The sequence below is a fragment of the Sapajus apella genome, unplaced genomic scaffold (genome assembly GCF_009761245.1).
Source record: "Sapajus apella isolate SASKATOON/1434 unplaced genomic scaffold, GSC_monkey_1.0 scaffold26, whole genome shotgun sequence".
NCBI lineage: Eukaryota > Metazoa > Chordata > Mammalia > Primates > Cebidae > Sapajus > Sapajus apella.
In genome coordinates this window covers 2,533,700-2,546,194 of record NW_022436966.1, presented here as the reverse complement: position 1 = coordinate 2,546,194, position 12,495 = coordinate 2,533,700, and the positions used below count along the sequence as shown (strand labels likewise).

The window sequence follows — 12,495 nt, the reverse complement described above, 5'->3', positions numbered from 1 at the left end:
GCTCACTGCAACCTCCACCTCCTGGGTTCAAGTGATTCTCCTGCCTCAGCCTCCCAAGTAGCTGGCACTACAGGCACGCATCAGCATACCCAGCTAATTTTTGTATTTTTAGTAGAGACGGGGTTTCACCATGTTGGCCAGGATGGTCTCGAACTCTTTGTAATAACCTAACCTGGGTTAGCCTAACTGACTCCATGTTAGTTGCAAACCTGACAAGCTTTCTCTAGCTTCTCCCTCCCTGCCTAGGCCCTCTCAGGTGCATTACTGGATCAGGCTGCACTGAAAGCTTTGAACCGTTGAGAGGTTCACACTGTTCACAGTACCTGTAACTATTGTAACTGCATCCTGCTTGGCAAGTCTACCTGCTATTGTGAATACCTTCCTTGGTGATTGATTGTATGGAAAGTTCCCCCTGCTACCCTCCTTAGTGACTGTATGGAAATACCCTTAGCAACCAGCAATCCTGGGAACCTCCTGCCCCCTGGTTACCAGCCTCCTCCTACTAACTTGCATGTCCCGCTTCTGTAAAATTCCACTTCAGCTAGGCTGCCCCCTCCACTACCTAAATCAAGTTATAAAGGGAAATCAAGCTCCTTCCTTGGGGCCGAGAGATTTTGAGCGTTAGCTGACTCTCCGTCACCTGTCTGAATAAAGGACTCAATTTGAACTCAGAGCATGGTGTTTCCTTCTAACTCGCTCGGATATTACATCTTGACCTCGTGATCTGTCCATCTTGGCCTCCCAAAGTACTGAGATTACAGGCGTAAACCACTGCACCCTGCCTATTTAAATATTTTTTGAGACGAAGTCTGGCTTTGTCGCCCAGGCTGGAGTGCAGTGGCACAATCTTGGCTCACTGTAACCTCCACCTTCCAGGTTCAAGCGATTCTCCTGCCTCGGCCTCCCCAGTAGCTGGGATTACAGGCACGTGCCACCACACCCAGCTAAATTATATATTTTAAAACCTATTTGAATAAACTCCAAGAGTTCAGTAATGTTTTCTTCTCAATGGTACACTGTTGAGTTAGCCATGAGTATTGGATCTTTTGTTCTGTATTTGATACTAATTAGAGCTTCTTCATGTAGTTGTGAGGATTTTTGTCTCATTTTTATAGTGAATTATACTATATTCACTATATTATTGGGATGCTTTCAGTTTCAAGTTACCAAAACCTCAACTCAAACCGACTTTAAGAAATAAGGAAATTAGCCCATATAGCTGGGATTACTGGTGCCTGCCACCACACTGGGCTAATTTTTTATATTTTTAGTAGAGTCGGGGTTTCACCGTGTTAGCCAGGTTGGGCTCAAACTCCTGACCTCAGGTGATCCACCCGCCTAAGCCTCCCAAAGTGCTGGGATTACAGGTGTGAGCCACCAAGTCCAGCCTATTATTTTGTTTTTAATGTTCAAATAATTCATATTATTTGAACATTAAAAGCTTTTAAAAATTATGTAAGCATTCTGGATCATTGTTATCTTTAAAAATTTGTATTAGGATTTGTGAGGACCAACAAGTAGTGACCACCGTCTCTGCTTGCTGAAAAGCTGCAGAGGCCACCAGGAAGCCACACACCTGAGACTTTTATCTTTACCCAAGAAAGGAATAAAAGAGGTCAGACGATGACAACTGTGTCCTCAACAGCCAGGCCCCAGTGCCACCCACTTCCAAACCAGCTTTGGTCTCTCATCTGGAGCAAGGGAAAGAGCCCTGTTTCACCCAACCACAGGGAGTCCTAAGCAGGAGGGACTGCAGAGCAGGCTTTATAGGAAACTTGGAACCAAGAAGATAGACTTCCTTAGCTAAAGCAATGTTACGTGTAATAAAATAAAAAATTCTTCAAAATCATCGATGCTGGGAAGACAGGAGAAAGGCTTAATTCTAGACATTTAAATACCAGTTTTCCAAGTAAGGAGTTGATGTAAGAGCCACCTTAAACGACGTCAAATGCATATTTTCTTTTTCTGTAGATTTAATGTTTTTCATTCATTAAAATGATTCATTTTGATGTACAAAAAAATTGTATTAGTGGAAAGTTTCTTAATTTTAGAAAGTTCACTGATAAATTCAACTTGTTATTCAATAAATGATTTTTTTGTTTTTGAGAAAGGGTCTTACTCTGTCACCTAGGCTGGAGTGCAGTGGCACAATCACAGCTCACTGCAGCCTTGACCTCCCAGGCTCAAGTGATCCTCCCACCTCAGCCTCCTAAGTAGCTGAGATTACAAGTGCAGACCACCATGCCCAGCTAATTTTTCTTTATTTTTTTGTAGAGACAAGGTTTAGCCATATTGCCCAAACTAGTATTGAACTCCTGGGCTCAAGCAATCCACTTGCCATGGCCTCCCAAAGTGCTGGGATTATAGGAGTGAGCCACCAATCCCAGCCAATAAACTAATTTTTTAAAAAAATGTCATTGAAAACAGTTTTGTTTTTTTTTTTCTGTCTCTAACAACCAGGATCACCATTATCCTATGGTTTCTGCGTTTTTGTTTGTTTCGTAGTTGTTAGATAGTTGCTGGTAGCAACCAAATTACCTGTTTTCCTTGTTCAACTCTGGTGGGAGAGAGGCTGACTTCTCATAGTTCTTACCTAGATGTGGGAAAGAACATTTCCAGAAGTCTCTAAAAAACCTTTCTTCATGCTTTTAGTCCACACATGAATTACATAACCATATGTAGTTATGAACCATATCACTGAACCCATCACTGGCAAGGGTGATGGAATTTCAGTCTAACCTTGGGGCTTTACCTGAAAATTTTACTTGTGTGGGAGAGGATAAGGATGGGAATCTAACCAAGTCAGAATTCTGTTAAAGAAGAAATATTGGATGAGGGCTAACACCAGCATCTACTAAACATACTATTTTGCATTTCTTGTGATCACATTTCATTTTTCTTATGAAAGCAAAATTTTATTATCGATTCATGGATTAAAGCAATAAATTTATAAAAAATTATGATGTATTTCCAAGTTCATTCAGCTCAAGATGTATTTTACTTTTTGAGACTTCCTCTTTAACAATGTACAAGTTTGGGGATATTTTTGTTACGTTATTGACTTCTAGTTTGATTCATTTATGGTCACAGAGCATATTTTATATGGTTTCACTTATATTAAATGTGTTAGAGTTTGTTTCATAACCCAAGATAAGGTCTATCTTGGTGAATGTACCATAAATGCCCAAAAAATGTGTATTATGTATTGGCTGATGGTACTGTTCAGTTCTCCCTTCTCCTACACACTTGCTTTTTGTCTACTTGGTTTATCCATTACTAAACAAGGGGTGTTGAAGTCTCCCACTGTAACTGTAAACTTGTCTATTTATTCCTTTTAGTTCTGCCCATTCTTAGATCATATACTTTACAGTTGTGTTATTTGATGCATGCACATCTGTTGTCTTTTTTGTGATCTGACCCCTTCATCATTATGTAACATATCTCTTTGTCCCTGGCAATTTTCTTTTTTCCTAAAGTCTACCTTGTCTGATAGTAATTCATCCGCTCCAGCTTTCTCTGAATTAGTGTTTTGCAAGGTTTATCTTTTTCTATCCTTTTACTCTTAGTTTATTGATATTGAGATTTACTAATAAATTAAATCAGTTAATTCACCAATATTTTGAGTTTCCTGTGGATAGCATTTGGTTGGGTCAGGTTTTTAAATTCACTCTCACAATCTTGATGTGTTTAGACCACTTACATTGAATGTAATTACTGATATATGAGGTTATAGATCAGTCAATTGATTGTTTTTTTTTTTTTCCTGTTTCTCCTCTTACCTGTGTTCAAGTGGGTTATTTGGGAATTCTTTAGTGGTGCATTTTGATTTATCTACATTTGTGACTGTATCTCTTCATAGTTTTTCAGTGGTTGAAGACTGCAATATGCACATGAAGTTTACTGCAGTCTACTAGTATCAACAGCTACCATGTGAAGTGGAATGTGGATCTTTAACCACCATTTAAGTCCCTTTTACTGCCCCAACCCCGTGATATAATAGTCTAAAATACTTCCTCTACATACATGAAGAACCACATCAATGTTGTAATTTTTACTTTAACTTTTGACAAGTATAATTGGATATTAACTTGTCTTTCATAACAAGCTCAGTATCTGCATATCTACTCATTTACTCAACATCCATTCAACCATGAACTTGTTAGCCACTTTTCCATCCACTATGCATTCAATTTATCCATCTGTGATCCTTGAAATTCATCTAAACTTGTTTCTGATGTGTTTGAGTCTGACCAAAAGCCTGATAGGCCTGTAAGCTCATCCTCTGAGATTTATTCTTTCTTTTCCTTTTTAACTAATTCAGATGTTGTTTTGTAAGTGCTTACATTTATTTCAGGAAGTACTCTCCCCGACTGAACCATAAGCATCTTGGCAGTGAATTTCTATTTGTTTTGTGTATTTCCCTAGGACCTGCTGTGGTGTTCTAGCATCTAAGTGATACCTAACTCTACAAATTACTACTGATTAAAAAAGTAATTCAGCCATCTATGCACCTGCTATACACCAAGTTTTCCACAAAACTTCCTATACATTTAGCACTAGCACCCAAAACACCTTGACCCTGAGAAACCTGTGACCATGAGTTGTTTTTGAAGAGCAAAAATTCTGAAATCAAAATTTCCTAATCTTAAACAGTTGGCTCTAAAAATGTATTCCAGGCTGGGCGTGTTGGCTCACTCTTGTAATCCCAGCACTTTGGGAGGCCGAGGCAGGTGGATCACCTAAGGTCAGGAGTTCGGGACCAGCCTGACCAATATGGTGAAACCCCGTCTCTACAAAAAAAAAAAATAAATAAAATAAAATAAATAAAAACGTATTCCAAAACATTCTTAGAAAGTTTTGCCCTGCCAGGCATGGTGCCTTATGCCTGTAATCCCAGCACTTTGGGAGGCTGAGGTGGGCAGACAGCCTGAGGTCAGGAGTTCAAGACCAACCTGGCCAACATGGTGAAACCCTGTCCTACTAAAAATACAAAAATTAGCTGGACGTGGTGGCACATGCCTGTAATCCCCACTACTTGGGAGGCCGATGCAGGAGAATCACTTGAACCTGGGAGGCGGAGGTTGCAGTGAGCCAAGATTGCACCATTGCATTCCAGCTTGGGTGACAAAAGCAAGACTTTGTCTCAAAAAAAAAAAAAAGTTTTGCCCCAAATATTTAGCCACAAAATGGTCATATTCTTTTATAACTCCCTCACTCTTTTGTGTATCTATCTGATATCACACACATACCCTTGTACACAGCTAACACATTACATTCAATTACCCCATTGTAAAAAAGGAATAATTTATTTCTACATGATTTTAATAATATTCCCTAAGTAATTTGTAATTAAGGTTTTCTTCAAATTCAAATTAAGAAATTTATATTTGTCATAGTACATTTCAATAGTATTTGATAAGGCTTTTTCAGGTCGATTAATTTTGTTTCTTACAAATATAACTCAAGCTTGCTCCAGTTCCACAAGGACTCCACCACAGTCTTTAGGATGGAGAAAAATCACTGGTTTTCCATGTGCTCCTATTTTAACCTCTTCACTTAGACTACGGATCTTCTTTTTTTTCAAATCCATCACAGCTGCATTTATGTTATCCACCTTAAGAAAAAGAAATAAATTGAATGCATTTGAGATCATAAAAACACCAAATTACAGTATCAGAAGACTTAGAAAAAACTTTGAGAGCTCATACAGTCTATCTCCTCTGCCTGTGGGCAGGGCCATTCTTAAACCACCACAAAAAATAAGCTTAAAATTTCCAGAATAGTAAAAGAAGTTACTAAATTTTTCTAGGTAAGCAACCACAATGCTTAGAATTTTCACCATTAGTAAATGTTTCTTCTTATAATCTAAATCATGTATGTTATACTTTATAATAGTTTATCCTGGCAGTACTATTAGTGAGATTGAAGAACTTCTTTTTCCTGAGAACCTTGGGTTCCTCATCTATAACAAGAAAATGAGGTCTACAGAGTAAACTGACTGCAAAGTAAATGAGCTAACAGATAAAAAGCTCTCAGTACAACTGATGACATTAGTAGATACTTAGCAAATATGAGTGTTTCCCTGATGCCCAAAACTTGCCCTGCCACCGTTTGGTTATTACCTTTGACGTTATCAAGATACACATGGAAATCAATAAATTGCCATCAAAATGTTATTCCCCATCCAAAAAAAAAATTCAAACTTTAGTATTTTTGTAACCTTTTCTAAGGTATTTCTATTTTCTTCATACTTATTTACACTCTAGGAAAGGAGCAGATGTGTCTCTCTATACTTGATGGAGAAATTATCTGCCTGTATCTTGGAAAGTCACCCACTTAGACTGGGAACCTAGTAAATGGGTGAAAAGGTACAATATGAATGGCCATATTCCTAGGCAGTCATAAATCACTAGAGTTTAATTAAAATCACTAATTTTAAAAAACACAGAAGCACAGAGTAGTATAACACCCATGAACCTATCACACAGATCTAATAAATATGACTATTTACACAATTTTATTTCCAAAGAGCCAAGGATTATATACTGAACTCCAAAACCGGTCAAACAACTGATGAGGATACTGAATGTTACCATAATGATTTCCTCATATGGCACATATTCTACTTGTATTCCTGATATTTCTTTTTTAAACCTCACAGGTATATCAAAGTCATGCACGCCTAGATTCTGAACACAGCTCATTTTATGACAATTTGCACTGTAGCCAGTTAATTCTCATCTTTTTCAGAATAGAACATGCACAAGAAGCTTGTGGCAGGACTGATCATCCTTAGTGAGGAAAATGGTCCTCACTGTCAGACATTGTCAATTCTATCTTATTTTAAAATTCGTATCAATATTATTAAGCTTTTTTTCTACTGTGTTAGGTGGGATTGGAGCAGCTTTTAATTTAGCACTAATTTTCCTCACTACAAAGCCAAGGCCCTTCTGAGTACTCTACCCAATGTTACAGAAATTACTATGACTAGTAAGAAAAAACTACCCTCTCTGTGTGTGGATTATTCCCTCTCATCCTTTCAAGGGGTTCTATTTCCAGCCTAAGGTAGTTTCCTAACATGCGTGCAATACTCGACACTCAGATGAAGACATGAAAGGTACTGCAGATCTTTGGAGTATATTCTGTGTGCAGCTCTTCTTTCCAGGAGAGAGCTGTGAACTCTAGCATCATGGCCTCCTCAGACTTCCAACTCCTATCTCCTCAACTCAGGGAGACCGCGAAGTTCCGCATGGATTCCCCCTTCCTACGCTGCAGTCTGGAAACTCTCTACAGCCAGTAAACTGGGTAATTGTAGGGCTCATCTTGTTTACCCTCTCTCAGAAATCAATTCCTGTGCTGACTGATGTCTAATGCCCAGAAATCCATTATTTCATGTATTTTGTCTAGGTTGCTTGTTTGCTTCAGGCAGGAGGATAAACTGATCTCTTTTACACCATCTTGGCTAGAATCAGAATTTTTAATTGGCAGGTTTTGCCTGTCAGCAACTAAAAAATGTCATTACATGTCATTCTATAATTTATCTTTTTTACTTTTATTGCTTTTAAGATTTTTCTCTTCATCTTTGATTTTCAGTTTGACTATGGTGTGCTTAGGTGTGGTTTTCTTTCATATACATGTATATTTTTTTGAGATGGAGTCTCACTCTGTTGCCCAGGCTGGAGTACAGAGGTGTGATCTTGGCTAACTGTAACCACTGCCACCTGAGTTCAAGCAATTCTCCTGCCTTAGCCTCCCGAGTAGCTGGGATTACAGGTGCCTGCCACTGAGCCCAGCTAATATATATATTTATTTTTTTGAGACAGAGTCTCGCTCTGTCGCCCAGGCTGGAGTGCAATGGCACGATCTTGGCTCACTGCAACCTCTGCCTCCTGGGTTCAAGCAATTCTCCTGCCTCAGCCTCCTGATAGGTGGGATTACAGGCACGAGCTACCATGCCAGGCTAATTTTTGCATTTTTAGTAAAGACTGAGCTTCACCATGTTGGCCAGGCTGGCCTTGAACTCCTGGTCTTGACCTCAAGTGATCTGCCTGCCTTGGCCTCCCACAGTGCTGTGATTAAAGGCGTGAGCCACCACACCTGGCCTGGTGTGGTTTTGTTTGCCCTACTTGGGGTTGCTGAGTTTCTTGAATCCATAGATTGATGTTTTACATCAGACTGGTAGTGTCCTTGTCAACTATTTTTTCAATTATTGCTTCTGTTCTATTTTCTCCCTTTCTTTTCTGGGATACCAATTATAATCTACTGGAACTTTAGGCCATGTCCTACATCTTTTTTATGCTCTGCTTTCTTTTTCTTCCATATTTTTTACCTCTTGATTTTGGAATTCTAGTTTCTAGAACTGTGAAAATAATAATTTCTGTTTTAAGCCACTATGTTTATGATCATTTATTATAGCAGCTCTAGAAGATGAATACAACTGCCATACGTCATACCAAAATTGAACAATGAAGGAGATGAATGGCTGATAGTGGGAGGTAAGTTTCTCATTGTTGGAATGAGAAGATAGATAAAAGGCTAGTGTGGTCTATGTGGTAATGGATTAGAGCCAGAGACATCACTATGCACTCAGGAGTTATGACTTCTCATAAATTCTGTAACATAGTTATATATGGAAATGGGTATAGATAGGTGTATATACACAGTATACACACATATATCTCCCTGCTGTGTTGGCTTAGTAGGCCAAGAACCAGTGATATCCCCCAGTAGCAATAACCACACCTAGAACTCAGATCTTGGCTTTTAATACCATTCTCCAGTAGTAGGAACCAGGGCTCCTAGAAGAAATGGCTACGTCAATGGCTAGGGCAAAGAATATAGAAGATGCATTTGGAGCACCTTACAGTGCCAGAAAAAGAAAGGAAGTCTTTCAAAAACAAAAACAAAACACAAAACCAAAAATGATGGGGTATGTTAAAGGGACACAAGGATCAACTGAAAGAGCTCCTAACAGCCAAAGCTGCAACAATCTGAGGGAAAAAAAAGTAATATTAGATTGTAATGCAAGTTCTAAAATAAATATCCACAAGTCCATACTGATAAAACTCCCCATTCCTTAAGTGTGGGACTTGAATAATGACTTCCTTCCAAAGGGGGATAGTATGGAGGAGAAAAAAAGTTTTCCAGTGGAGAAACCTGACAACACCTCCTCACCTGGGGGAATCAAGGTTAATATCAACAGAAGTAAGTCATGTTGATAGTATGAATCCTTGATATGATGTGATGAGAATGGCACTTTACCTCTATGGGCTTTCTCCCCAGAATCAATAACATGAGTCTAATAAGAAGAAAAATATCACACAAATCTCAACTGAGGGACAGTTCACAAAATAACTGACCAGTAATCCTCAAAAGTGTCAAGGTCATCAGAAACAAGGGAAGGAGACTGTAGAAAAACGTTAAGAAATAAAACAAAAACCAAAGAAAGTCTAAGAAACTGCCACATGCAAGAGAAGCCTCAGCAGGTATGATGGCTAAATATAATGTGCTAGGGGTGGGGGAGTGGGGGAAGGGAGAGCATCAGCATAAATAGCTAATGCATGCAAGGGACAACATCAGCATAAATAGCTATCTAGGTGATGCGTTGACTGGTGCAGGAAACCACCATGGCATACATTTACCTATGTAACAAACCTGCATGTCCTACACATGTATCCTGGAACTGCAAATAAAATAAAAGTAAATTAAAAAATAATAATAGGCCGGGCGCGGTGGCTCAAGCCTGTAATCCCAGCACTTTGGGAGGCCGAGGCGGGTGGATCACGAGGTCAAGAGATCAAGACCATCCTGGTCAACATGGTGAAACCCCGTCTCTACTAAAAATACAAAAAATTAGCCGGGCATGGTGGCGCATGCCTCTAGTCCCAGCTGCTCAGGAGGCTGAGGCAGGAGAATTGCCTGAACCCAGGAGGCGGAGGTTGCGGTGAGCCGAGATCGCGCCATTCCATCCCACCTCGGGAAAACAAGAGCAAAACCCCGTCTAAAAAAAAAAAAAAAAAATAAAAAAAAAAATAATAATAATAATAATAATAATAAATGTGATGAAAAATCCTAGATGGGATCCTGGAATAGAAAAAGGACATTGGGTAAAACTAAAAAAATCAGAATTAAGTACAGACTTTAGCTAATAACAATAAATCAGTATTGGTTCACTAATTGTGATAAATGTATCAAAATATTATGATGTTAATAATTTTTTAAAAGAGCCTGAAGAGATTAACCACCATTTATAATGAGTGGATCTTGTTTTTATCCTGATTAGAAGAAATCAACTATAAAAAGATATTTGTAAATCAATCTGTGAATTTTAATTTATGAGCTGTGTATAGATGGTGCCAAAAGATTTACCTTTAATTTTGACTGAAGTGCGAGAAAATAAAGATGATAATGTCACTGTGGTTATTTTCCTATTTCTTAGAGATCTAAACCAAATAAGGGTAAAATGACATGTTGTTAATTTAAAACAATATAATAAGGAAAAAAGAAAAAGATGACGTGTAGCAAGATCTTGAAAATTGTTGAACATGGGCGGTGAGAGTACAGGAGTTTGTGATACGATTTTTCTTTTTTTAAAAATATATACTTTATTGCACTTTAGGTTCTGGGGTACATGTACAGAACAGGCAGGACTGTTGTACAGGTACATACATTGCAATGTGGTTTACTGCCTCCATCCCCATCACCTATATCTGGCATTTCTCTCCATGTTACCCCTCCCCAACTCCCTACCCCCTGCTGTCCCTCCCCTAGTCCCCCAGAACAGACCCCAGTGTGTGATGATCCCCTCCCTGTGTCCATGTGTTCTCATTGTTCAACACCCGCCTATGAGTGAGAACATGTGGTGTTTGATTTTCTGTTCTTGTGTCAGTTTGCTGAGAATGATGGTTTCCAGATTCATCCATGTCCCTACAAAGGACATAAACTCATCATTTTTTATGTCTGCATAGTATTCCATGGTGTATATGTGCCACATTTTCCTTGTCCAGTCTATCATTGATGGGCCTTTGGGTTGGTTACAGGTCTTTGCTATTGTAAATAGTGCTGCAATGGACATATGTGTGCACCTGTCCTTATAGTACAACGATTTATAATCCTTTGGATATATACCCAGTAATGGGATTGCTGGGTCAAATGGAATTTCTATTTCTAGGTCCTTGAGGAATCGCCACACTGCCTTCCACAATGGCTGAACTAATTTACACTCCCACCAACAGTGTAAAAGCGTTCCTGTTTCTCCACATCCTCTCCAGCATCTGTTGTCTCCAGATTTTTTAATCATCGCCATTCTAACTGGTGTGAGATGGTATCTCAATGTGGTTTTGATTTGCATTTCTCTAATGACCAGTGATGATGAGCATATTTTCATGTTTGTTCGCCTCATAAATGTCTTCTTTTGAAAAGTGTCTATTCATATCCTTTGCCCAGTTTTGAATGGGTTTATTTGTTTGTTTCTTGTAAATCTGTTTTAGTTCTTCGTAGATTCTGGATATCAGCCCTTTGTCTGATGGGTAGATTGCAAAAATTCTTTCCCATTGTGTTGATTGCCGGTTCACTCTAAAGATTGTTTCTTTTGCTGTGCAGAAGCTCTGGAGTTTAATTAGATCCCATTTGTCTATTTTGGCTTTTGTTGCCAATGCTTTTGGTTTTTCAGTTATGAAGTCCTTGCTTATGCCTATGTTCTGAATGGTTTTGCCTAGGTTTTCTTCTAGGATTTTTATGGTGTTAGGTCTTATGTTTAAGGCTTTAATCCATCTGGAGTTAATTTTAGTGTAAGGTGTCAGGAAGGGGTCCAGTTTCTGCTTTCTGCACATGGCTAGCCAGTTTTCCCAACACCATTTATTAAACAGGGAATCCTTTCCCCATTGCTTGTTTTTGTCAGGTTTGTCAAAGATCAGATGGTTGTAGATGTGTGGCATTGCCTCCGCGGCCTCTGTTCTGTTCCATTGGTCTGTATCTCTGTTTTGGTACCAGTACCATGCTGTTTTGATTACTGTAGCCTTGTAGCATAGTTTGAAGTCAGGTAGCGTGATGCCTCCAACTTTGTTCTTTTTGCTTAGTATTGTCTAGGCTATGCTGGCTCCCTTTTGGTTCCATATTTTTGTTGTTGTTGTTGTTTTGTTTTTTTTTTTTTGAGATGGAGTCTTGCTCTGTCACCAGGCTGGAGTGCAGTGGCGCAATCTTGGCTCACTGCAACCTCTGCCTCCTGGGTTCAAACGATTCTTCCACCTCACTCTCCCGAGTAGCTGGGACCACAGGTGCGTGCCACCACGCCTGGCTAATTTTTTTGTATTTTTAGTAGAGACAGGGTTTCACCGTGTTGGCCAGGATGGTCTCGATATCTTGACTTCGTGATCTGCCTGCCTTGGCCTCCCAAAGTGCTGGGATTACAGGCATGAGCCACTGCGCCCAGCCTCCATATGAAGTGTAAGGTGGTTTTATCCAGTTCTGTGAAGAGGGTCATAGGTACCTTGATGT

The 12,495-nt window shown here is 39.2% G+C and overlaps 1 protein-coding gene across 4 annotated transcripts in view; it reads right to left on the bottom strand.

Annotated features, from left to right (window-relative positions):
* Positions 1–5,287: 5,287 nt before the first annotated feature.
* The window catches only part of MCEE (methylmalonyl-CoA epimerase), a 21,530-nt gene continuing 14,322 nt past the window's right edge, over positions 5,288–12,495 (bottom strand). For 2 of the 4 annotated variants that reach the window (XM_032291806.1, XM_032291803.1), the window contains exon 3: positions 5,288–5,614. In XM_032291806.1, the coding sequence (XP_032147697.1) occupies positions 5,462–5,614 (153 nt within the window). In that variant the 3' untranslated portion in view covers positions 5,288–5,461. Of the gene's footprint in view, positions 5,615–9,641; positions 9,683–12,495 lie in introns of all 4 variants that reach the window. The other 2 variants (XM_032291804.1, XM_032291805.1) reach the window with 2 other exon arrangements.